The sequence below is a fragment of the Saccoglossus kowalevskii genome, chromosome 19 (genome assembly GCF_978046115.1).
Source record: "Saccoglossus kowalevskii chromosome 19, keSacKowa6.1, whole genome shotgun sequence".
Lineage (NCBI taxonomy): Eukaryota > Metazoa > Hemichordata > Enteropneusta > Harrimaniidae > Saccoglossus > Saccoglossus kowalevskii.
The window spans coordinates 8,476,110-8,502,089 of NC_140659.1; the positions used below are offsets into that span (position 1 = coordinate 8,476,110).

Below are 25,980 nucleotides of genomic sequence, written 5' to 3' on the forward strand. Positions count from 1 at the left end.
TCGACGACAAAACGCAGCTCATACCCATTTCATGTTAACATCATCTTAGTTCTTTGTTTGACAAATGTGAAGAGTTTTCTTCTCGGACGCTGAACACAACATCCTTCTAAAACATTCATTCATTGGCGCCATGTACTGTAATTTTTCAACGGTTATCACATTTCTGTTCGGTTTTCGTCACTCCTTGTCTACATGTGCAAGAAATAAAACATACATTAATGATCACCTATATTATTTGAATCTTTACATCATCAATTGTTTTTCACAGGGCAATGGCACTTATCGCAATCAAATTGATACGAGTTTTTGCTGACGGAAGCATACGTTTTGGTAACACCAACTACCCAACAGTTTGCCTCCCTAATAATGACCGATTCATTGCCGTACTTTCTGCCACTGTGAACAAGGGTGTTAGCCAGGCTAGTCCGCCACCAAACGAACTGGCAGCTTTGATTTTGGACTGGCAACTTTTCCCCATTTTTCTGTTTTTTTCTTATTGTTCTGATAATTTGACCAAAATATATTCAAAACCCTCTAAATTGTTCATGAAGTTAAATTGTTTTGGACTGGCAGTTGCCATCAAGAGTTGCATAGTTCAAGTGGAGCAAGTTATATGGTCATTACATTTAAGCTCAGAATGTTAATATTTCCGGTTATGATACCGCGCTTGTTTTAACAATGGTGTTCATTAAATGATTGTTTATTTTCTTATTGGTATAGACACTTTCTTGAAATAAAAACCTCGAAATGACAATGACATTGTGATACCCACCTGGGATTTCGTAGATATTCGAGGAATCATCTTTTTCTCTGTACTCGAAAGCTTCATTTACTTCTGTAAAAAGTAAAGAATAATCAGTTGATTCACAATAAAATGACGAGTTTGTTGAATAAATAAAGAAAAACCTACATTTTACGACAAGCTAGGCATAAATTTTAAGTTAAACATGTTCATCTTCGTCATACCTTTTAAGAAAGCCTTTGTCAACTAGTCATCTCTATGTACAGCGCCATTGAACATTACCTTGTTTTGGATACTGGCGCTTTATAAATTACGTATTATTATTATTATTATTATTATTATTATTATTAATATTATTATTATTATTATTATTATTATTATTAAAAGTCATGCCCTTCTGCGACAGAGAACCTTGTGACGCAAACGAGTTTATTGATCACTTTCCCGGAAGTCGAAGATACGCCGTTTCACACGCATGGATGTAACGTAAACATGTACGCGCGATATTGTTCTTCTGGGTGTACCAATCGACCGAACTGACATGTTTTTATTTTTCGCCATGACAAGTGAGGCGTATATCTGCACCGAAATCTTCCGGGAAAGTGATCTGTTCGCAGTGCCAATAGTGTTTCGAACTGCGGTCATCCAACAGCAATTATAACAAATATTGTTTTTTTTTATTTGCAATGCTGTGAATAGCGAACAACTACATATAGTTGTTTATTTTAAATACCTTGCATACACCCATCTACGTCATTTCGACGTCACTTGATCGCTTCGTCGCTAGAGGGCGCAACTAAATGATTACTGCGTTCATGAATGCGTTTCACATACCATTGCAGAATATAGTTATTAAAATTACCTGAAATACACATTTCATAACAACACGCAAACAGAATTGACGCGAACTTGTTTCTTTAACTAATTGTGTTTGGTACTTTATGTTGATGAACACATTGATTATGATATATCATGAAGGAAAAAGCTTGTTCTTTTAGCACACAACTAATCAAGTATCTAATCCGTTAAACACTGACAGTCTCTAATACGCATGCGCATGATTTATTTTGCACATGCGTATTGATGTCTTAACAACACACATTATCAAACAACAATAAAAGATATATGTTAATATTTCAAATTTAAATTCTTACTGTAGATCGGTGCAGTGTTTTCATACATCACTATGTTGTCCTTGACCTTGTCAATATCAGCATCGCCAAACTTCTGATTTTCGTTAAAAAGTTTTGCTTTGTTTACCTTTGGACCTATGGAGAACAACACGTGACAACTGGTGTCAAAATTATTCAAGGAGTAAAAAAATTTTAAACAGGGATGTGTAAATTGTGTAGTCGCGATGTTCTTATTTAACTACATTCCCTTTGTTTTACACTATAGTCATTTTCATTTTTTGATTGTTCTTCCCTTTCTTCCTTTTCATATTTTCCCTTTTTAATCTACAATTTTCCCCCACTAGTTTGTAAATGGGTAACTTTTATATACAATTACAGCTAGAATTATTTAATTCAGAATTATAAGACTTTATGTGCACGCGCGGGATTTGAGTCCCAAGCGATGAAAACAACACACGCCAAGAACGCAAAGGCTCATGGGTAGACGCTTGTTTGTAAACAATGTCACGCTATGACCACCTGACGCATGCGTAGGTGACGACTCCCCCGCTTTAGAGGATTTAGTGTGACGTCACGGTATAAATAAATCAGGTCTTCGTGACTGCATCGCCCCAGGTAATTACTGTAAAGCAGATACAACAGTGTCAACACAATATAAAGTCAATACCAGTGTACAACATTTTGAAATCATGTCATCGCAATTCGTCGCTAATGACTTACCCAAATAAATGAGCAGAACGGGCTGGAATATGATACCGTGTGCGCAACCGAGTATCGTTATCAACAGAAACATTCGGAAGTAGAACACCACGAACAACTGGGAGTTAGCAAATGCCAATGGTATAGTACCGACTAAATTGGTGAGTGCAACACCACTGAGAATCTGGAGAATTAAACATATTAACATATTATCACATGACTACTCGCAACTGATGTAAACTATACCCATCTATATTCATGCAACGTAAGTCATATTAAGGTCGAACCCTAACCCTAAAGGAAAATATCCATAATTTGTACATTATACAATTAAATATATATGCTGACTTAAAACATGTTTTGAATGACTGGTCTATTTTTTAAAAAAAAAGTTGTTATATTTGAGTAAATGATGGCCATTTTGCCATTATTAGAACATCCTCACTATGATGGTTTTATAAGACATAATACCATATCTCAAAATGTTGTTAAACCTGAATTATTTTAAAAATCTGTGTTTTGAAAAGTTCTTTAACATTGTGTTCTATTGAACTGTTTTAGAAATAACACTTAGCTAATTATCTACAGTACTACATCACACGGCCCAGTGATGTTTGATATTACCATGTGTGTATATATTAAATCACTGAGATTTATGACCAACCAGCTAACAACGAGAAGGCTTCTACCTCAGAATGTAGAACTACAAAAGCATTCAATCTTACCGAGCTACCCATGTGTGCCAGAGCTTTCTCTGCTCTCTTAACCCTGGTCTTCTCCGTGCAGAAAGCGAAATATCGAGTGATATGAGAGATGAATTCAATAGACATGCCAACAGCCTGTAAGAGAAGAGACGATGTTAGATCTGGTTTCGAGCGCGGGTGAGTTGTTCGGTTACGTCGGTAACGTGGCGGGCTCGTTCCAATTCCGTGCATGACGTGCTCGCTAAAGCGCTTGACAGACCCAAGAGCTTATGTTATAGGATAACCTTAGTTGTTGTATAACAACCAACTACAAGCAAAGACGACAAAATGGCGGATAATGATGGCGTGTTCAGAAAAATAAATACCACGTAACACTATTCCGTGGAACAGCTACAATTTGACTAAATTATGTAAATCAGGTGATTGAAAAAGTACTGATTGCAGCCTCGTCCACAGAGTATCCCTGATATATCATTCAGTCAAACAGTCTGCCCTTTATATCAGTCTAAAAATCATTTGCATGTTGAAGCAAGTTGTAATATTCCATGACGATGACCCAATAACACTGATGTGTTGATTCTGGCACTCACGAAACCGTAAAACAAGGAGATAACTAATTCCGCCATATTTTTCTACAACAACCGCACCACCACCATATCAATACGACCAGGTGACATATAACATGCCATGACAAAAGTACATAGTTCGACGCGACAAATGAAGTGATACAAATGTCCAGCAAGTTGTAATATTCCATGACGATGACCCAATAACACTGATGTGTTGATTCTGGCACTCACGAAACCGTAAAACAAGGAGATAACTAATTCCGCCATATTTTTCTACAACAACCGCACCACCACCGCATATCAATACGACCAGGTGACATATAACATGCCATGACAAAAGTACATAGTTCGACGCGACAAATGAAGTGATACAAATGTCACAGGCAAATAAGAAGCAAAGAAGCGATGTTCCGTCCACTCCGAGATCTTGCGTAATGAAAGGAGCGGATCACAGACATATCACAGACATATGTGGACATATACAAACAATTAGTTTCGCTCTTGACGCCACTATGATAATATGACTTAAGTTCGATTTCACGCATAACGCGAGATCTCGCAGTGGACGGAAAATTGTCTATTTCACAACACTCACCAGCACGAGGTTGACCAAAGATATGGCATTGAGATCGATGTCCCATAGATACATACATCCCACCATGTCGATAAGTATCATAGTGATAGTCAAGACTATACACACGGTGGACAAGATGTCGAATCCAAGTAGAAGAAAACTGATACAGAATACAGCAATTAAAGCTATGGTCAATTGGAACAAAGAGTCTTCAACCATGGTCAAGTACTGTTCGTAGTAGATGTAAGAGAGACTGAAAACAAAACTCGATCACATTAGAACTGAAACATTTTAACAACTAGAATTATAGCAAACAAGTGTAGTTTATGAGCAAAATCTTAGCAACACGTCTAGCGCCTGGCTTTGACACTACTACGCAATGATGGACGATGCTTTTTTGAATCTACCTTATATTATGTACAGTAAGATCAACTTTTGCTATGTAATTCAAGATCGGGTTCACGTCAGAAAAATAGGTATCTCATTACCAACCTGTAAGGGAAGACATAGTGATCACCACCGTCGGCGTTCAGGGATAATGTGATGTTATCCGAAATGTTGCGTGCTTTGGCTAAACCCATTGTGAACTCTTGAGAGGTGATCATTACGGTGTGGAATGTCATGAAGTTGGTAGCTGCAAAATAAATTTATGATAATTTAATATATTGAATAAAACGTGGATATATGCAAATTAGACCAACTTAGTGGGAATAGTCTATGCCTGAACGAGAGTGGGCAATGCATCTGTATTCTTTCTAAATAACACACAAACAAACACCAACCTTTTTTATTAGGTCACCAAAATAAAAATGAAAAGAACCTATACAATTTTCGAGTGATGGCTTGTGAAAAATTGGCCTACCCCAGTATACTGTGTTGTTGAAGAGCATTTCGACGGACGCCGAGTAAGCAGCTTTCCCACTGTAAATAATTACAAATAACAGTCAGACATTGGTACAAATGTATATTGCTTGATCTTTCGCTTGTATGACTTTCTTTCATTCTTTTAAATAGGGAACTATCCATTTTCTATTAATGTGTATTTTAACGTAAATATAGCTAATATCTGTCCCAGTGACTTAAAAGATGTCTTGCGCTCTCTTCGAGATAATTCAAAGGCCACAAGAGTTCATGAAAGTCCATGCAGTGTAAACAACTAACTGTTTATGACAGACGCTTAACTCACCCTTTTTGGCATGTTTTTGTCGGTAGATCATCAAGAAACCATGGCAGATATTTGTTGAATTGCTGCACAGTCGGCCTTTCTCCACTCTGTTCCAAATCAAGGCACGGTTTGCAGTTTAGTGTTTTGAGAGCGTCCGAATGTTCTGCGATATTGTCAGGGACTAACCCCGGAAGTGGTTGAGGGAGAGTTATTCCTGGGTCTTCATAAACACAATAGTAATAATACAAAAGTTAAATTCATGGATGTCAAACACAACACAATATATACCTATATGCATAGAAACGATTTGCGGTATGCAACAAAGAATGAAAATCAACATTTGAAATATTTTGTTTGTATTATATTATATTATTATATTATATTATATAGGAGAGCTCTCTCTTGATGCTACATGGTTTTTTATGTTGTTTGTGACTCTGGCTGTCCTCAACTTTACTATCTTCTCTACTACAAACTCATGAATTAGTACTGACTATTTTGACACATCTTGTGACAATTCTGCTCAATTTTCAAGCCAATTTCTGCTGTGTTTTGGAAGTCTATTGCATTACTTAACAATAACCTGTTTGCAAGGTATTTCATTCTTACGTAATAAAAGTGGCATCTCGAGTGAATACTTGTAGTGAATAATAGTTGAATACTTGATGACAATCAGCTGAAGTCTTGGTCAATTTAGCTACCCTAGCAAATGTCCTGACATCAAGTCGGTCATTGTCAAATACAACCAAAAAGACAGCTAAATTCCTAAACCATGAAAAACAAGTGAACATCACCAAAACCAATCTTCTTGCAAACGGGATTATAAATTTGCTTCCTGAGGCTTATGGAATATGCTGTACTAAATTTGGTAGCAAACCATTATTGGAATGTTTCCTTGTGGTCTAGGTATTCATGAAATGAGCTACATCGAACAAGACGGAGCCGATGATTCTCTACCTCCCTCTTTTATGCTCTCATTGTGAATTTCGGGCAAAAATTGGCTTGCCAAAAAATGGTAAACATCTAGTCGTCTGAATCTATACCAGAGGGATTCTTGGTGGAAAACACAGAAAGGATGTATCTATCACTCAACTGAATAAATCAAAACGTGAAAGTCATCCAAAAATTCTTATACAAAAGACAATCTGCATTCAATACAGGAACAGTAGATGCAAATATTGTATCACTGTTAAGAATATGCATATCTGCATTCAAAACCACACAGAAGCTCAAAAAAGTAACTTTTCATCCCAAACTATGTTACTCTTTCCTAAACAAAAAATAGTGAAAATTGTAAGTTGTAACAAAATGACATGCACCAACAGGGGAAAATTATTTCAACTTTTTCAGATACACATGAATGGTGGGAACCTACTACCCAACAACCAACCCGACCGTTATCGCCACCATAGGCTGGAGGCAAACCAATCATACAAGGGAAATCAATAACACAAAAAGGTCAGTCAAATCTGTTGCAGAGGCTGATGACCCAAAACCAAACCAACAATCATCAGATGCCAAGCACCCAAGAAACTGGCCAAGCACTCTGTTCAAACAAACTTGTAATATACAGGGACTTCGTTCATAGACAAACCAAAATAAAGTTTCCTATCTCAATGACTGCAATTTTTTATGATGCTGAATGTATTGCATTAAAAGCCAGAAGTACTAGATAGTAAGATAAACATTGAACGTCTTACATCTTTCAGAAGTGATAGAACTACAAGTTTGCCTAGCGAAGTGTTACTATATAGTCAGAAATCTTGTATCACGTTGCTGCGTCACTCACACTATTCCAGAAATATCATAATTACTAAAGTCACATGCTTGAACCTGATTCTGGCTATGAACTATTAACTTCCAAATTATCGTACACATGCCTTCCAGGAAATCTTGTTTAAAATCACCACATGTATTAAATCTCGTTGGCTGTCCGGTACCTGATTTACTATTTCTAGGGGATTTCAATTTTCCTCATGCTGAATGGTCAAATGGAGAAATACTATCTGGATTTTAGAAAGCAGAAAATAAATAAGATTTTCTGCCGTTAATCTACACAGGGTATCATATTTATGTCTTAATATATTCTAAGACCAACAAGAAAAGATGATATTCTAGACCTTTCTTTAATCAACAATGCAGATATGATCCATCGCTATACCATTCCACCTACTGTTTTATCTGATCATAACATTACATCACCTGTGCTATATTACACAACTCGAATGATTCAGCAAAATGAAATATCTATTTGTTCTCAATTCAACTGCAACAAAGCAGACCCGGAAAGTATGACACATTCTCTGGGCACATAAAACAGGTTGTCACTAAAACTACTAATAAGCGTGGCTGGATATATTACACTTCCACGGCAACAAATTCAATTGTTATGAAAACTCTTTGCACAAGTCTTGTCTAGCCCCTCTTTGATTATTGCTCCCACCTATCTCCTCAAAGCCAAAGATATTCAAAGTCTTGGAAGTGTTCAAAGACAATGTCCTCACAAGAAAGAATGGAGAAAAACAGAATTATATACATCTTGAAAAGTGCCGAATCGGGGAATTCTATGGTTCATATCTGCTCATATGGGTAGACTTTGCCAGATTCTTGGAATTCATACTAAATCATATATACTCACTAGATTACTGAAGGATGCAAACTTTATGGTTCATGGCCCAAGATTGTTCAACTGTACGCGAAAATATATTCGGGAAACAACGAACTGCAGTAAAATGACTTCCAAATGCAAACTGGACAAATACTTGAATGAAATTCTTGATCAACAGAGGGTCCTTGAATACACTAGTCTAACTCAAAGTGACTCTAATAAAATCTTTAACAAGGTTAAATTACCATGCAGCTGAACATTACAGTTTATAGAGCGGAGTCTTTGACTTTGGCCTGAGTAATTTGTAGCTCTAACGGATATGATTTATATCGTGTTGTTTAATCTTTGAATATCCTTAAACGTCCAATAAACTACTTTGAATCATTTACATATATTACGCAAGCATTATTTATCGATCTAAAATGGCATAAAATCTTCGGTTGCACATACCATCTGAACGGCAGAATTTGTCTTCATCAAAACGATACGTACGACAGCATGGCCTGAACACCGTCAGTGTTGGCTGTACCCAATCCAAGTGGTCGTCTATCCAGGACATAGCAGGCAGAGCAATTGAAGTACTGTAATAAAAAATGGAATACAAAGAGTAGAAATTAACAACATACATAAACGATTCCCTTATTCATAGCTTTTAAAGTGAATTTCCAAATCTATGAACACAAAACTAGTAGCTAACAAACAACCGACAATATTCACAACTGATGAATAATTCATAAAAAAAACATGCAAACCACCACAGTATATTATCAAAGATATATGAAAAACATATGCAGATATTATATTAAACAGGAAATTATTTATTTGTTTTAAACATCTGGCACCCACCATATATCATTATGAGTCATACTCAAATAATTTCCATGCGAATACATTGTGTTATATCTATTTGAGCAACGGGCCACTACTAATATACGTACAGGAGTGTCTATCAATGTTCGAATATGAGTCATGTTCACGTGATGGCTAGTGCAACTTTAGAGGGCAGGGTTTATGTCAGAATCTTTTAGAAAATATAATATTATATGTGATAATGTTGAGTAGAGTTTGCGATGGATGGACATTGAATGTTGTCGTGTTGCTTGTATAGTTATTGGAATTAACGAGCTATATTCCCGGGAAAGATTCCCGGTATTGACAAATGGAGAACCATCCAATCCCTAATACTTAGATGGCGACAAATTGAACGGATTAACCTTCACAGTATGAAACAGATTCTGTGGTCTCTTTAATCTCAAGTTAAGCTGAATATATCACTGGAATACACTCTACTTAGTTTGTGACAAATTAGTTGATAAGTAAATCTACAGCTATATATTAATCAAATCAGTTTGCTATCATATAGATAGATTAACAGAGATGTAAACAGAGACACAAGACGTGTAATTGTTTCTCGAATAATTTTCTCGCCATCGCATCTTCTGTTGCCATATTTACATAGGTCAGAGGATCAGTGTGTTCAATAAGAAAAAAGAATTTATTTGAGTGGGTTAAACAAGAATTGTGGCCCTCTTATCGATCTCAAGTAGATTTTGACAGCCATTTACGTAGATTTCTAAATACCCCTACGTACTATTCAGGATCTTGGGAAGCATAGTATATCTGCTGAGTCAGCGAGTCTGCATTACACCCGGCACCACCGCATATTCTGTTTTGTCCTTCAATTGTTGAGTAATTGTAGCCACCAACCACTACGAAGTAAACTGGCGCACCGACCATAAGATATTCTGATAAATCAGCATAGAAATCAAGTATGTACGAGTCCTGGAATAAGGCAAAAATACGAGTCAAATCAATTGGGCAGGTAGTTTTCAAGAAAAAATAACAAATATTGTTTTTCACCAAAGAAGCCAAAAAAATAGATAATTGACGAAATCTGACTGAAGTCCATTCAAGGTACCGACATATCAAGTATACGAGCAGTCAGGCTGGTAGTTAAAAATCGATTAAAAACTACATTTTATGGAGACGTCAGAATTTTGATTATAAATTACTATACATCAACACAAACAAATGTCCAAAAATCGCGCGGTTTTCGATTGACAGCCCAAATAAATTTACATAAAAACAAATGGAAAATTCCCCGCATTGTTCATGCACAAGGAAATGCATGGTAATACGATATCCGGCAAAAAACATTAAATTTCAAATGTCTCGCAAATACATGCTCAACAACTTTAACTGACTTAATTAAAACATCGCTCAATTAAAAACTACTATGCTAAACATTATTCTTCTCCACAGTATGACGAATACTTTTACCAAAACTCTACTAACCAAACACGGTTCTCCACAAGAAGTATCATCCACACCCGACTTTGTGCTCTATAACATATCTACACTTCGTTAACAAATTCACCAATTGTTCGAACGCTATTGGAATTACAGCCGAACCCAATTTACAGGAGAAAAATAATAAGAATAATAAGAAGAAGAGGAATGTACTGTGATGTTGATTGTCTTCTCTAAGCCTAAAACATACATGTTCTTCTATCTATATTTCATATAAGTTGGAATGTTTTTGTCATGAGTAATCAAGCGTATTCATCGTGAATATAACATTTGAAATAGTTGACTAACTCACCGATGGCATAGCTAATGATGCATCCAATCCGATCGTTACCTGAGGCATCCATACCACACAACAACACATAAATCCAACAAATGTTATAATCTGCAAAACAATACGTACAGCACATTTTACCTAACAGGGTTTATGTAACATTTTGTTGAATATAACATGGTTCTGTTGAACATGTGTTAATATCATTGAGTAATCTGTTCTATTTCTTTCTTTGCTAAAATTGCATATCCTATGCGGAGGAATAGACTTGCAATTATTACGGCAATGATTAAAAAGATGTACTCACGATCACTGGGCGAACCCATTTGTTTACAATAAAGGGCGCATAATACTTTTTCATGAAACTATGCAACACTTCTCTATGCTTTGGTTTTGTTGACTTTTTCCTGGGCGGAATACAGCAGCAAACATCAAACCTGTTGTCCTGGAAGAAAATATGATCTAAATAATATTACCTCATTTAGAAATGACGATTCAAACATAGTAAGAATGGAGGGCATCGTACAGCACGCACCACTAGGATAGGGTATGGTGGGAATATGATATGACAGGATAGGTTAGGATAGGATAGGATAGAATAGGATGGGACGGGATGGGATGGGATGGTATGGGATGGGATAGGATAGGATAGGATAGGATAGGATAGGATAGGATAGGATAGGATAGGATAGGATAGGATAGGATAGGATAGGATAGGATAGGGTAGGATAGGATAGGATAGGATAGGATAGGATAGGATAGGATACATTGGTTAGGGTATGATAGGGCAGCGTAGGATAGGATATGGTAAGTAGGGAAGGGTGGGGCAGAATAAGATGGGTAGAATCCGGAGCGTAGGATATGACAGGGTACATAGGCTACGATATGGTAGGATAGGAGAGAGTTGGGTGAAGTAGGTTGGTTATAATGGGATATGGTGGGATAGGGTACGATAGTGTAGGTAGAGAAAGGTTGGGCGGACTAGGATAGGTTAAGGTAGGCTTGAGTGTGATATGATAGGATAGCATAGGTATGGAAGTATGACAATATGGTAAGGTAAAACTCACGTCTTGTCTTCTAAGATCCAGTGCTAATAGTGCAGTAAATGCGGAAATGAGTAACAGAAAATTGAATAATACTGCTAACCCTGCATACAATGCAAATGTACGGACAGCTGGCATGGTAGTTAAAGCACCTGAAGATAATAAAACACATAAACAGTAAACACCATGGTAAGTAATTCGCCTTGCACAAGACTCGGAGACCAGCTGGAAATCTACAAAGCTGACATGTTTTTGTTTAGCTGATAATCAAATCACTATCTAATAATGGGTCAATTGCTTTTTCTCCAACGTGGATTTGTGAATGATAAACAGCACATTACTTACCTAAAAAGAACGTTATCGATTCGGTAAGACTGCATAGCACCATGCTAGGTGCGGCACAACCCAAGACACGACTGATTTTTTGATCCCGTGTCTCCTCCGGCAGCAATTCTGTTCTCTGAAAATGGAAGAGATGTACATGTATTACTAAAATACACTCAAACTCAGGATGTGGTCTACGTGTATATATCTGACTTGTACTTGGAATATCCCTGCGCCTATCATGAGAAGCATGTTCCGTCATTCAAGACATTTGCGATCGATTATATATTGAAATTGTAGCAAAGGTCTTTTTCATGCATAATACATCAATTGAGGCAATTGAAGTTTGTGATTGTTTTGTATATGGTGGGTACCCCATGTGAAGCTGTACGTATTTATAAAGAATCTACAATCATGTTTGGTCAGATATGTTTGGTAGTATGGAATAATGTGTCATCCATTTACTTTGTGTCCTTGAATTTGTATATTTACAACTGCCTTAAACTTGTAATGCCTTCTTACTCATCTCCTTAATCTTATCTGCCTCTATTATGGCCAACAGGGATCCAACAGAGGGAAATAGTGGAATATACTATTTTGGGCAAAAGCTATACTGATCTTATTGAATGCCAGACTTCAATAGATGATCCCACTAAACATCTGCTTATGAGGGTTAGCTTCTCAAAGTGTTTTAAATAGGTACATCTCTGCTTACATCGGTGAAGTGCTCTGTGAGTTTTATATGCTTATAATATGCCTGTAATTTATTCCCACCTTCCCTTAAATATATGTCAGGAACAGTCTGTCATTATTCCATTCCCTCCTGGTGCTGTCACTGCCTGCCTCCGTCTTAGTACGTGCTTGTACATTTATCTCAAGGTTTGTTTGTTTTGTTCTGAATACTGTGCTCTTCCCCCTATCTTTTTTGCATGTTTGATGTGGGATCTTCGTTTTGTGTCTCACTGTTGCATCGATGGTGTTTAGTTTTAGAGAGATGCATATTACAAGTAGGGTATTATTAAAGCGGGAGGGTCGTCACCTGCGCACGCGCGGGAATTGAGTTCCAAGCGACGATAACAACACACGCTAAAAACGCACAGGCTCATGGGTAGACGCTTGTTTGTAAACAATGACACGTCTGACGCATGCGCAGGTGACGACTCCCCTGCCTTAAATACTTTGTCAATTCAGGGCCTCACATTTTATGAAGCACTTTTCATTTCCCATTGATAAGTATACAGTGATTAATCTGTCCTTTATCATGGCATTTACAGCATGCCGCTTTTATGATGAATTATTTACCCTTCTTAAAGACATGTTTAGGTTTACCATTTTACTCGCAAAAATAATATTCCCTGTATGATAACAGCTGGAATGATTATTTTGTAATGATCGACTTGTATTGACTTCTATAGCCCGATTTGGGACAATATAATGTCGACATATTTTGATGATGTCATCACTATATGCGAAGTGATTCTACTAAAGATTATAAATGAGTTCCCATTTGGTAAACAATTTATTGGCCAGACTATGGTATTGGAGGGTATAAGAAAATTATACTATCGATCCCAACTTCCTCTCCTGAACCAGTTCACACTCCCGAATTTTGAATATTAGATGTGATGCTAACTGTACAATGATCAAGTTATCTGACATAAGGAATTCAGTGCAGCGAGTGAAAGTAGCATACCTGGTAATCAAGAACGAATATGAACATCATATCGGCACCAACCGCTAACAACAAGAATGGCACCACTGCAATAATAATGAGTGTAGATTCAACACCTATGTAACCATAGACTCCCATAGCTGCAAATACTGAACACAGAATAAGCAGGATTCCTCCTAACCCGAGAGTCACTTTGGAGTCAATCTGTCATAAGAAAGAAAGGTGGTGAAAAAGTGTTACATGCAACCTTTGGGATGAGGTGAGCTACTTATCTTGTGAATGTTTACATCTGCAACATTCCATACATTCTATATATAAACAAAAACTGAAGTACAAGAAAAAAGAAACTTCGTCATAGGGAGAGTTCTTACCAGTAAACGGTCACAATGGTAGATTTCACCAAGAGCTAACGTAATGTAGCAGAATATAAATATGTAACTAATGACGATGGTAGAAATATCTGCTTTACTTGCACGAATCAGCTCATCTTCAATCGACCGCTAGAAAAAAAAAGATTGCAATAGTATTGATCAATAAGAGTAACAGCTTCAAAACTAAAAATGTATGTAGATCTAGCAGTGTGCATGTATGAGTATGACATTAATACAATATAATCATAAAAATCATATAATAAATTGTATTATTATTATTATTTAGCATAGATCAAAAGATTTTGTTTTAATTAGTCTAGATAATCGATGTAGTCTCACCTCTGCAAAGTAGGACAAACTAAAATTTGAATTGTTCCAGTGAGATACAACTTCAAGAAAGGCTCCCTCCCAGGTGTCAACTTTGTCTACGGCTTTGTCATTGTCTATGTAGTTGTCGTTCAAGAACGTTATTAATAATGCGGTGGCATTGTTGTAGTTATCGTCTGAAATTAAAATAACATATTAATATTTGGTAACAGGAAATATATTAGTGTCGAATTTTTTGAAATCGAAAATCTTTTTTTTGTTTATATTTACCGTCATATCCTCCCATACAAGTATACGGATAGGTCGGACCACCATACTCTGCTAGACAAGGTTCTGCATACGGTGTTGTATCCTGAACTGATGTAGGTGAGCTAAGACAAAAAATGAGTTGGTGAATTTTCGTTATAGCCAGCAAATCCGACGCATGCTAAAACTGGAAATGTAAATTTACAAATCAAAGCATACCTTTAAACTAAAAAAACAGAAATTCAAATTGTGATGCAATGTGATTTAAATCGGTTTCAAAAGATGTCGCAGAGCGAAAAACTCACTTTACGCAATACAGGAAATGATCTCTGTAATCCGCTGAATACTCATCACCCTCTTCGTGTACTACTTTATTTAACAACTCATGGTCGTTCTGATAATATTGTAGCACACTCTGTATCGCACAGTGCATATTATCCGGTTCAAGTGGTTTGTAGCATATATCAGCCGAAGTGATGTATTCGTCGTCTGGTTCATAGTACACCTCCATGTAGTTTAAATAATCTTGCATAATCAGAACCTGAAAGACATGCACAGATGTAATTCATTGTATAAGGATGAGACCCGGTTCATAAAATGACATTTAAAGGTGATATGATTGCCTGAATTCATATCATTGTTGAACTAATATTACACTGGGTTTGTTTTTCTACGAAATAAAACAACTATCAAAATAAACTTCTTCTTTATACAATATTTTGTAGCATAGCAACGGACGAGGCATATATCGCAACACTTATTGCAGAGTATAGCAACACTATGGCGAGATTAGTTCTACTTTAGCTGTATCTCCCCTTCTAGGCTGGCCATTTAAATCAGAAATGACCTGTTCATTGTAAAATGTTATTACCTGATGTAGGAAATCTCTTTGCAGAACAGGTCCGAAATTCTCGGGAACTCCATTTGGCCAAGATTCGTAGATAGAAGAATTATGTTCAGTTGCTGTGATGATGACCTGCGCTATTCTCCAAAATGGCTGAAAGTGTGTATCGAAGTACTCTTTTTCTTTTAAACACTGACTGTCTTCAGAAACCCACAGATCAATTGGATCAACTGTGATGACTATGAACATGTTTCCAAGGCCGCATATAGTGACGAGTATAAGCGCGATAACAATTACTTTTATGGGGTGAGATGTTACTAAGATGCCCCAACGGGTGAACCCTATGGTCATGTATTTATCTAGATTATATGCTGACTTATCAAAACAGCTAATTTCATCGGGGTCTACATAAAGTTCCTTGTCATCCAAATCATAATCGACATTACTTTCTTTCACCTTTATATAGTAAAAAGCTAGAAGTCCGAGATACACTACCACAAACAAACAGAATACCATTATCATTATGAAGAGAATGGCGTCTATACCGGCTATGAGCCATGGCTCCTCTTCTGGGGGTCGTTCTAAAGCATCGCCGCATGACAACGAGCAGTCCTGGCAACTACATGAGTAGGTGTCATTGGTGGGTGCTTCATTACAAGGTACAAAGCGCGTATTCATAGGCTCAATTCCGAATCCGATGTCGGTGCCGTTCGGTGTTATGATAAAATTCATTTGAAAAGGCGTTACTCCGTTATCAATGTTCCCCATATAGTCTAACCATCGTTGAGCTGTGCAATCTTCGGCAGAATACGAGCCGCACATGAGTCCAATCACGGGGGAGTTTGTGGAGGGGAAGATGACTTCATTACAAGAGTAAAACAAGCCATCGGCATACCGTTGCGTTAGGTAGTAGTCAACCTCATAAATCTGTGTTTCGTTGTGTTCTTCCCTTTCTAGTATCACCGTGGCATTGACAAACCTGCTATTATGTCGGCTACAGGTCGACTGACAGTACAGGTTCATAAAGTTCGCTAGACATGCCGGGCAACGTGCAAAAGCAGATTGTGTGAAGGCTGTTTGTCTCTGTAATGTGCCAAGCTGCTCCGTGTCACAGCAAGTCATGTATTCCCCGGTCGTCTCATCTTTGAAAGCCAGGTTAGGACAAACCTCCTCCAGCATGCCAATACCAAGTGTATCAGTTAATGGAAGAGATCTGTTGTTATACAGACAGTTGACCGTTTTTCCAGTTATGTTACTGTCCCCACACTCTCCGTACCAGATACATGTATCATCGTCATGTAAGTAGGGATACTCGCCTCTAATGAGCTACAATAAAATGATAAAATAATAAAAAAGGGATGATATATAATAATCCAATTTGAATTATTACGTTTTGTCATATGACTTATTTGGTTGTTTTAAAAGTTAAAGAGAATGCAAGAAAATGACAATGCTGAGACATTATTTAGTAATTAGGAAATTTAAGATTCTTATAATGTAGAAATAAAATATACGACAACGTTTTGTTTGTTTATTTAAAGTTTCTGTGACAAATTAGATACCTAACACGAATATATTGAAATTATACTTTAATTTCACCAAAACTATACGTGGCGCCATCTAGCGTCGACGCGCTTCCGTGACGTAAAACAACATTTGATGAGAGCAAAGTGATAACCGTATGGTGCGGTGTCGTCGTATCTCATTTAGTATGTTAGTAGTAGATATCCCGAAAGATTTGTTTTATTTGCGGACGAGAACAGAATAAACACAATATTGACACTGTCAATGGCGGTTCCCATGCCTTGTCATTTGAATGCACTTCTCATGCGCGTTTCGTCTTGTATAAATAATATTCCATGCTTAGAAGTATTGAGAAACTATAAACAAAAGAAAGTTATAATATTCAGTATTAGGTATATTGTATACTCGCAATGCAGAAGATGCGGTCGTGCATTCTCTTGCGAACATGGTTTTATCGAGTTTGAAGCTACAGTGCTATTCGTGGACAATTTTATTAGACTCATCTTTGCTAAATAGGCAATCTAAAATAATAAGAATGCAGTTTGTACACTGTGAATTCAATGCTGACAATTAGGGTGAAAAATACCATCTAATGTATACTGCGTAATTTGCATCTCTTCAAATCTATCTGAGCTTGATCGTGACAAACTTGAAGGTGGTTGTACAAACAAACAAAAACAGCTCGCGATTTCACAGGTTGTTTCCCTGGATACGTTTCCATTCTCATTTCACCTACTCAGGTTTCACCTAGCTCGATGTTTGGGGGAAGCTTCTTAGATGTTTACATAAACACAATATAAGATGATTTAAAAATTGCGATTTCCGCTGAATACATATGTAATACATATTCACCTACACTCATTTTAATTTTTTAAATTGAAATGCTCATATTTGAATGGGCTACGATTTAAATAATTATCTCATCTTCAAACCAATCAGATTATTTATTGTATGCTGGATCAATACAACTTATAATGACAATAGTCACATCTCATTTGAATAAATGCGTGCGCTACCAATAGATTTAAATTTTCGTACGATAATATACTATCATGATTTTATACCGTCTCAACTGCAAAAGCAAACAATCTATGTTGACACACTATATGCATCGCTGAGAATCGAGTCTGATGATGGTGGCAGTATAATTTAATAAACAAACAGTCCTAACTTTACATTTCATAAACTACTATATAAAGTACAATAAACCGGTCACTGGTAGCTTAGTGGTTGACGCATCAGACTCATGATCGGTAGACCCAAGTTCAAATCCTACCATAGGCTGAACATCCAAAGGGGCGACCCCCTACCCTGGGCGAGTGTGCCACAGACTTAATGGGAAGGCCAATTACACTGGCCGAGATTCATTCACTAACGAATGTGACTTTGGGGGAACCTTCGTTAAGGTCCACAGGTGCTTGTGTTCGACCGAGCCTGGTTGACGCTAGGATAGCGCAGTGAAATTGCCATTTGATAGGGAGATGGCCACTCAGCCCTGTCATGGAGTCCCAAACAGGAAATGACACACTATTTGTCAGCACTAGCACTTGCAATTTGCACTTACAAAATAAAGTCAGGAGAGACAACAGCGACATTGAATGTCCGGAACTGTCGCCTGGCACACAAACATTTATTTAAAAAAAAAAAGTACAATAAATGCCTCGATTTTATATATACACTAATACAGAATAACAAACAAATCTGTTATTGAATTTTTATGAACACTTCATTATACAGAATGCATCTGTATAATTGTAAACACTCTATAATATACTATGCTATTATGCTTTGCGAATTAAAAATAGCAACCAGATAAATATCAGATGTACTGTACGGCGTTTATTTTGCTTTTATATATTATATATATATATATTGCTAATATTCGATTCGAAATTTGGCATTGTGTTACTGTATATCTATGTTTATATTTACTTTCATTGGTAATATTATTTGAAAGCTGACATTTCAGTACAAATTTGTGATTAGTCATTGGTCACTTCTAATACGCTAATTCATTTTTGACAATGCATATCTATTTTTTCTTTTCTATTTGCAATATTTTACTCTCTTATGTTCTCTTATTCAATACCATAATCTTTTCCATTCAATGTTTACGTGCAACACTTTGCACATTTTTTTGTGTATTTTACTATTTTTTTTTATTTTTAACGAAATTTACAAAAAATAGTTGAAAAGAAATTGTTTGAAAATATTCCATATGCCTTCTAATTATTATTTTTTAATTAAGTTATTAACACACGTGAAAATCATACACGGAACAAAACTTGGCACCAAGCCAACGGAACTTTAACTCTATTATCTGTTTTGACGTCATAAGTTGTTTCATCTTGTTGTACCTTCGTGTTAAGGTTGATGATATTCAATTAGTCAGACAGTTGGGAAATCGACATAGCACAAAGGAATATTTAAATCTGTGTTATCCGTGCTATCATATGTAGACTATGATCTTTTATTTATACTAGTGTAAAAAGCCAAGTAGGACAAGGACGATGAGCGCGATTGATACTGTCCGAAAAGAGTGTTATTGTTAGCCAGAAAAAAAAAAGAGTTGAAATTTGTTTACGTTTCATTACGCCAAATTCGGTAGGCTTACTCTGAGCACTGAGATATTACATTAAATCTGCACATCATCAGCAGCTGGTAGAAGGCACAGATATATGCTTTTTTACTATATTATGATGTGCGTAGAAAACGTCCATTAAAAAATATCCTTTTTCACTGGGTTTTAATACAAACTTGAATCCGATAAATGTAATCTACGTGAACATGAAAAATAGCAATAAATTAAACTGAATGTATCCCTGACAAATTCGTGAAATTAGAGCACAGTGAATATGCTCAAAACATCAAAATAGTGAAATATTAAATGTCAGTGAAAATAAATAGTTTCACTGTATATTGTAACATAGACTTGTGCTACACAGAGACTGTGGGCGTTTTACTTATTACATTAACTATTAGTTTATGTGTATATCTGTTTTCCAATTGCAAGTGAATCGTGATGTTATACTGATTAGCACATTGTCTTTTACAAAATGTTATGTTTTTTTATTAGAATTTGAACTGAGCAGATAAAATAGAGAACGCTATCTGTCAATAGAGGGCGCTGATCACTTAACTTTATCAAACAATATCCAACTAGCCGAGTAGTACAATTGTGCCAAATTCTATATCTCTTCACTGCGTAACTGTAAAATGATGCTTATTTTTCGTTTATCTAGTCAATTAGATATAAAAAAATGTACAATTGCAATTGAGAGCCAGTGAAAATTTAGCATAACAAATAATGGTGGAAATAACATGATAGAAACGTTTTTTTTTTTTTTATACAAAATACTTAAGGTGGAATACTATCAAACAGACTATTATGTGATTGAATATGTTGGTATTTAATGTTGGTGCAATGATTTGCAGTGGAATTTGCGATTTATAACTAGAACGTGGTGTAGTAGCCCAGTGCCGTTATATTGGAGTCTCAAAATAAGATCTGGTCAAGGGTTGCTTGTCCATCAGATTTAAAGTAGTACAAATGCCATTGTGTGCCGCGTTTTGTAGTTGTAAATCACCGATAAAATCAATACGTCGAAGCATTAATATACAAGGCAAAATTTGATTCGTCTAATAAACCTGTCAACAAACAATCTGCTCTCTGATTGGTCTAACTTTTGGCTAGCCACGACACCCATCAACAAGCAACAACTGTGACGCTTTATAATTAATACCAAATGATGTCTGAAGTTGCTGACGAGATCAGTTGACAAGTAGTTTCAGATATGGAGCAAATATACTATTCGCTGCAGTCAATTGTAATTTTAAGTACTGGCCCATGGGTAGATGCTTGTTTGGAAACAATGACACGCTATGGCCATTTGTCGCATGCGCAGGTGACGACTTTCCGTTTTTGTTCATCCTGAATGCCAATATCAGTTTTAGTTTTCTTGAGGCTCATCGTTATATGACAGGTCGTTCTGATCATGAATTGTTTGAATGTATGTTTCCGCATGTTGTTTGTGGCGCGGGAAATTTAACTTGTGCATTTAGTTTGCACTAAATTAAAACAAAAAAATCATAGAATAAATATATTAAATTGTTGCACATAAACTTTGACAGTACAAAATATCAAACTATAATGGTATGGAATGCACTGTTTTTGATGGTAACCGAGACATACTAATTTATCGTGTGGGTAGAATTGGAGAGGGCGGATTCGTGACTGGATAGAACGTTTTACCAGACTAAAATCTGTCGATCTTTTTCGTATATGTTGTATTGTGGCAGGTGGATGTTATACTCAAAAGATGAACGATGGGTTGAATACAGTGGGAATTCTGATTTTGATGCCCCGACTTCATCATAGGTTACACTGGTCACTGTCATGTTTTGGTAGGTTATCAGACGGGTGAAAGATACTTGCTGGACAGCTGTCAGATCAGATTAGTATTTTAGTTATTAGTATATTAGTATTAGTATTCATGTAAACTGTGTAACTCATGTTAGCATCTCAGTCGCTCCGATCGAGATATTACGTTAGTTAGTCGCGCATGTGCCAATTACTCCTTATGATAAATGCATCACGATTCAATAATACACGTGATACAAACTCTAAAAAGCATACGCACAATTTGTTGGTATTATCTAAAACTACTAGTTTAAGTTAGTTTAGCGAGAAGTGGGCCATGCCGATTCAGGAATGAGTGGATGTGGAAATAAGGGATTAAAGTTCAGAATTGTAATTCTTGGTTAATAACGTTTACTTGACATCACCGATCACGCGATGTGGACGGTGGATTGTACAGGGCAGTACTTGCCTGAGTATGGATGTTGACATAAGTGTTTGTGTCACGTAACGGTCGATGCGCTTTAGAAATTTTGTATAATATTTTTGTTGAGGATGGTAACACACTTCTGGGACACATACTGAAATTGTTCTAAATTATTCCTCGTGATTGGCTGTTTTAAGATCCGAAGCAAAAAACTTGGGGTTACATTTTTTTCATTCATGGAAATAAATTTCAGAACACGAATTTCTATTTTTGTCGCTGCCAGTTACATTAATGGAACAATTCACTGAGAAAAATATTATGCTTTATATATTCCTCATCTTCACAAATTATTTAGTTGCTACCTCTTAAAGGTCGTTGGTCGTCGCGCCGCACCCTGATTGATATGGCACACATAGCGACGTAAACAACACATGTAAAATACATGTTTGTTTACATGAAACTGGAACACGGGCCTTCAAATATGCAATAGGAAGAAAAACATTTAATTTGTGGTATTTTCATTTTTAATTTATATTAATTTTGAGTCATCATGAACTGAAAACACCGTTCCTCTAACATATAACTGAGTATCGAATGTGTGTTCTGCAAACGCAACAGTTTGTTTATCAGGAATGAATGTGTGTACTGCAAACGCAACAGTTTTAGTTCAGGATGAGTCATGATCCGATTTGTTTTTACAGTATGGAGCTTCAAATAACTATATTACAAATAGATATTTTCGTCCACAATGCACCTTTATTGGGTTTTATTATGTCTAAGTTACTATACTTTACTTAGTTTATTATTTCTGCTCAATAAACCAAACTTCAGAGTTTCAGTCTACTGTTGTTATTTACGTTCATAATTCAAATATAGATTATGTAACGTATTGAGAAAACATAACAAGAACTATAATAAAACGTCAAGTGACGTCACGCAACGATACGTTGTGGAATATTATTATACTTTTATTTTTAAGCGTTTTTAGACTGAATCTTCCCTTGCAAAATAATCAATCAGCTCATGTTCTGAGGGCGGCAACATGATGATGTTCGGTTACTTGTTGATTTCTGACAAACATCCAATAGGCACGCCTTGCGGTCAATTACGTAGTTTTGTGTAAAAAGGAGTCATTCCGCATGAACACTCGATAACAACGAATACAAGTCAAAAAATATAGGTCAACACAATTATCCAGATAAAAAAATACGTGGTAATTTTAATCCGTATCAAATTATCTTCGCGTTACACCCACTTCGATCCTGTTTGTGTCAGTCGCTGCGCGCCGCCGGTTTGATAAACGTAGCCGACGTGAGTAGGTGTTCCCTCTTTAAGCCGCCCATATATGCCATTTGGACGCGGTTACCTGCGACCGAAGCTTCACCGGTATCCATAACAACGATTTATTGCCTTGGATAAAACGTTATCAAATAACAGGTAAATTGCGGTTTACTGACTGACCCTATTTTTTTTTTATTTGGGAAGAGGGGGGATTCAGAACTAATGTATATTCTCTATTCCCAGCATTTTGAATATATGATTAAGTAAAATTCGCGTTAATGTTTTATTTATGTTAAGTATTTTAACGTAAGTCACCGTTAACAAAATGTCCTCTTTCCTAACTGTATCGTCCAGTTAATTTCAAAATAGTTCAATAATTACTACATTTCAAAAACTACCATTTGGGCGAATGAAACAATGGTGTGATATGAATGACAAGGTTCGTCGTAACACGGACGTTACTGTGAGTATATAAAGACTATTTTCCATTCATAGCGGAGATTCTCGACTGCTATATTTTTTTCCCATATCCAAAATCTTGGCTTCTTCAATTTAAAACAAAAAATGTGCTTGAGTATATTTCGCGTTATTGTTTTTTTATGTTAAATTTTTAACATACGTCACTAAATAAATTGTTCCGTCACTCGAACCGTACCTGATCCAGTTAACTTCAAAATAGTCCAATAATTACTACAATCCCATAACAACCATTAGGACAAATCAAAACAGCGAGGAACAATATTGTGATAGAAATAGCGAAGTGTATCGTAACACAGGTGTTTCATGAGTGTATTAGAAATAGTATATTGGTATCAAACCAATGTCGTAGTAGTAATATAATGACTTCTAACCTGTACACTGGCCATCGTGCACAATACCACGAACAAGACACTTGTTGATAAAAACGCCATCTTTTCGGATCGGCTGTTCGCGTTGGTTGTACGAATTTGTTACGAACAGCAAGAATTCCCGACGAGAACTGTCCAGTGACGAACGACGTCGGTATCGGCGTATTCGCTGATTAATCGCTGCAGTCGCTCGTCAGAACCATGTGGATAGTGTTGTGAAAAGATGTGACGACAGAGACAAGCACAGTGCAGTATCAGGAGGAACTATTAGGTGTCGGGCACAAAGGTCTTTCAGATAAGACAACGTTATGTGGTGCCATCTCCTATCAAGCCAATTAGATGAGTCAAACTGTCCTCATTAAATATTCAGTTTGATTATTAACTTATATTAACCGCACGCTGACGACGGAGATGACAACGACCTTTAAGAACGCATTGCGACGTTCGCAATCCTAATATATGAATAGGTGGATATGTTTTAGAAAACTACAACAAGTTTACCGATGGTGTAAATTTCGCACTTTCCAATACACATTTATCTCATATTTGCGTCTTTCCGTTTAGCGATTTCGCATCTGAATATGCAATTGGTACATGCGCAGTCTGACACGTTGAGCGCGTCGAACTAGGAATGGCTTAATATCGTGACCTGACCGACATTTGTAAAAGGACTTTGGTATGCATTACTATGGTGTGATGTAATTGCAGGCCATTTCAGTTCGGCTCCGGGGCTGTTGGGTCTAAGTTATATTGTCACAGTGCAAGTCGGTTAACACATTTGAACAATATTTGGAAATTTAAACTATATTAAGCTTTTTAGTATAAATCCAGGAATACGAAGCGGGGTGTTGATTAGATTGGTGTTGATATAGACAAGTAGATCACATTGCGCAACACATACCGCTACTACATGTACACAACCAATTAAGGATATACAACATTTAAATTGATTGTTGTAATTGAAATTGGTCCAACATGGAAATTGGTCTAAATTTCGACATTTTTGCAACTGAAAGTCTTTGTATGTTTTTTTTTTTTTGGGGGGGGGGTATTTCAGTGTTCTGGATTGAAGTGCAGATTAAGTTTCTTCTAAATTCCGCTGCAATACCTAGCGCAAAATCAGATTTTATCGTGATTTGTATAGCAAAAGGTAAGATCATATCATGAATTATATAGCACATTGTTGATAAAGTGTCACATCAAGCTTTCTGAATATGATTCAAGTTAACATAAGAAAGGTGTGGTTAAATTCTATAATTATTAAGTTTTCTGTGAGGTGTTTTTTCGTCACTATGGAGTAATGACTTAATGAGACATTCGTACCATATTCATAGCGGTACCAAAATGCTGTATTCCAAATCCAGACCGAGTGGTACTAATACCATTCTGAATCAATGGTTTATATAATTACTTAAATTTAATTGTAAAATCATGCATTACTTGATGCCATTATGGAAATATCTATTGTAGCAACTGTATGCAAGTGGGAAGAATATAAAGGAAATCTAAATTTCCTGAGAGTTAGAAATAGATGCACGTCCTGATATAATCGGCGCCATTTTGTTTGTGTTTTGACAATTTAAGTGATACGCTACTTCAAAATATTTTAAGAAATGTTCTCCAAAGGTAACGGACAAAATTGCTTCATCGAGTCATTTTAAGCAGTGCGACACATATAACGCCATATTGAATTGCAGACCACTGACGCGTGAACTAATACTCCCGACGACTACATTTCAAGCGCTTCGGTGTTTACGGCGTTTAGTACCCCAAGCATACACACAAAAGTACCTCGAATGAAATTAATAAAGTTCAATGGATGCTCTCACTGCCAACGTCTGGCTACAATTGTAATACTGTTTTATTATTTAGTTCTTAACATACATTTTACAGTGCCAAGTATATCTATTGCATTATTCCACTGACAATTTTACATGATAT

The 25,980-nt window shown here is 36.4% G+C and overlaps 1 protein-coding gene across 1 annotated transcript; it reads right to left on the reverse strand.

Annotated features, from left to right (window-relative positions):
• Window positions 1–49: 49 nt before the first annotated feature.
• LOC100377005 (NPC intracellular cholesterol transporter 1-like) lies at window positions 50–24,057 on the reverse strand. The gene is made up of 22 exons (XM_078008241.2): window positions 24,043–24,057; window positions 15,630–16,928; window positions 15,064–15,299; window positions 14,783–14,883; window positions 14,525–14,688; window positions 14,186–14,314; window positions 13,836–14,018; window positions 12,164–12,278; window positions 11,843–11,970; window positions 11,083–11,220; window positions 10,797–10,886; window positions 9,786–9,976; window positions 8,645–8,775; window positions 5,608–5,749; window positions 5,284–5,342; window positions 4,914–5,055; window positions 4,443–4,674; window positions 3,300–3,413; window positions 2,596–2,758; window positions 1,897–2,010; window positions 773–835; window positions 50–188 (listed from the first exon to the last, which is right to left on the reverse strand). Exons 1-22 carry the CDS (start codon window positions 24,055–24,057, stop codon window positions 178–180), a joined length of 3,960 nt encoding a protein of 1,319 aa, XP_077864367.2. The 3' UTR covers window positions 50–177.
• Window positions 24,058–25,980: the final 1,923 nt, after the last annotated feature.

Coding starts and splice junctions, on each gene's coding strand:
- LOC100377005 (XM_078008241.2), bottom strand. Junction 9,977..10,796: donor CATCATTAGCTATGCCATCG/GTGAGTTAGTCA, acceptor GCCTTATTCCAG/GACTCGTACATACTTGATTT. Junction 5,056..5,283: donor CAACAACACAGTATACTGGG/GTAGGCCAATTT, acceptor TTTATTTTGCAG/CTACCAACTTCATGACATTC.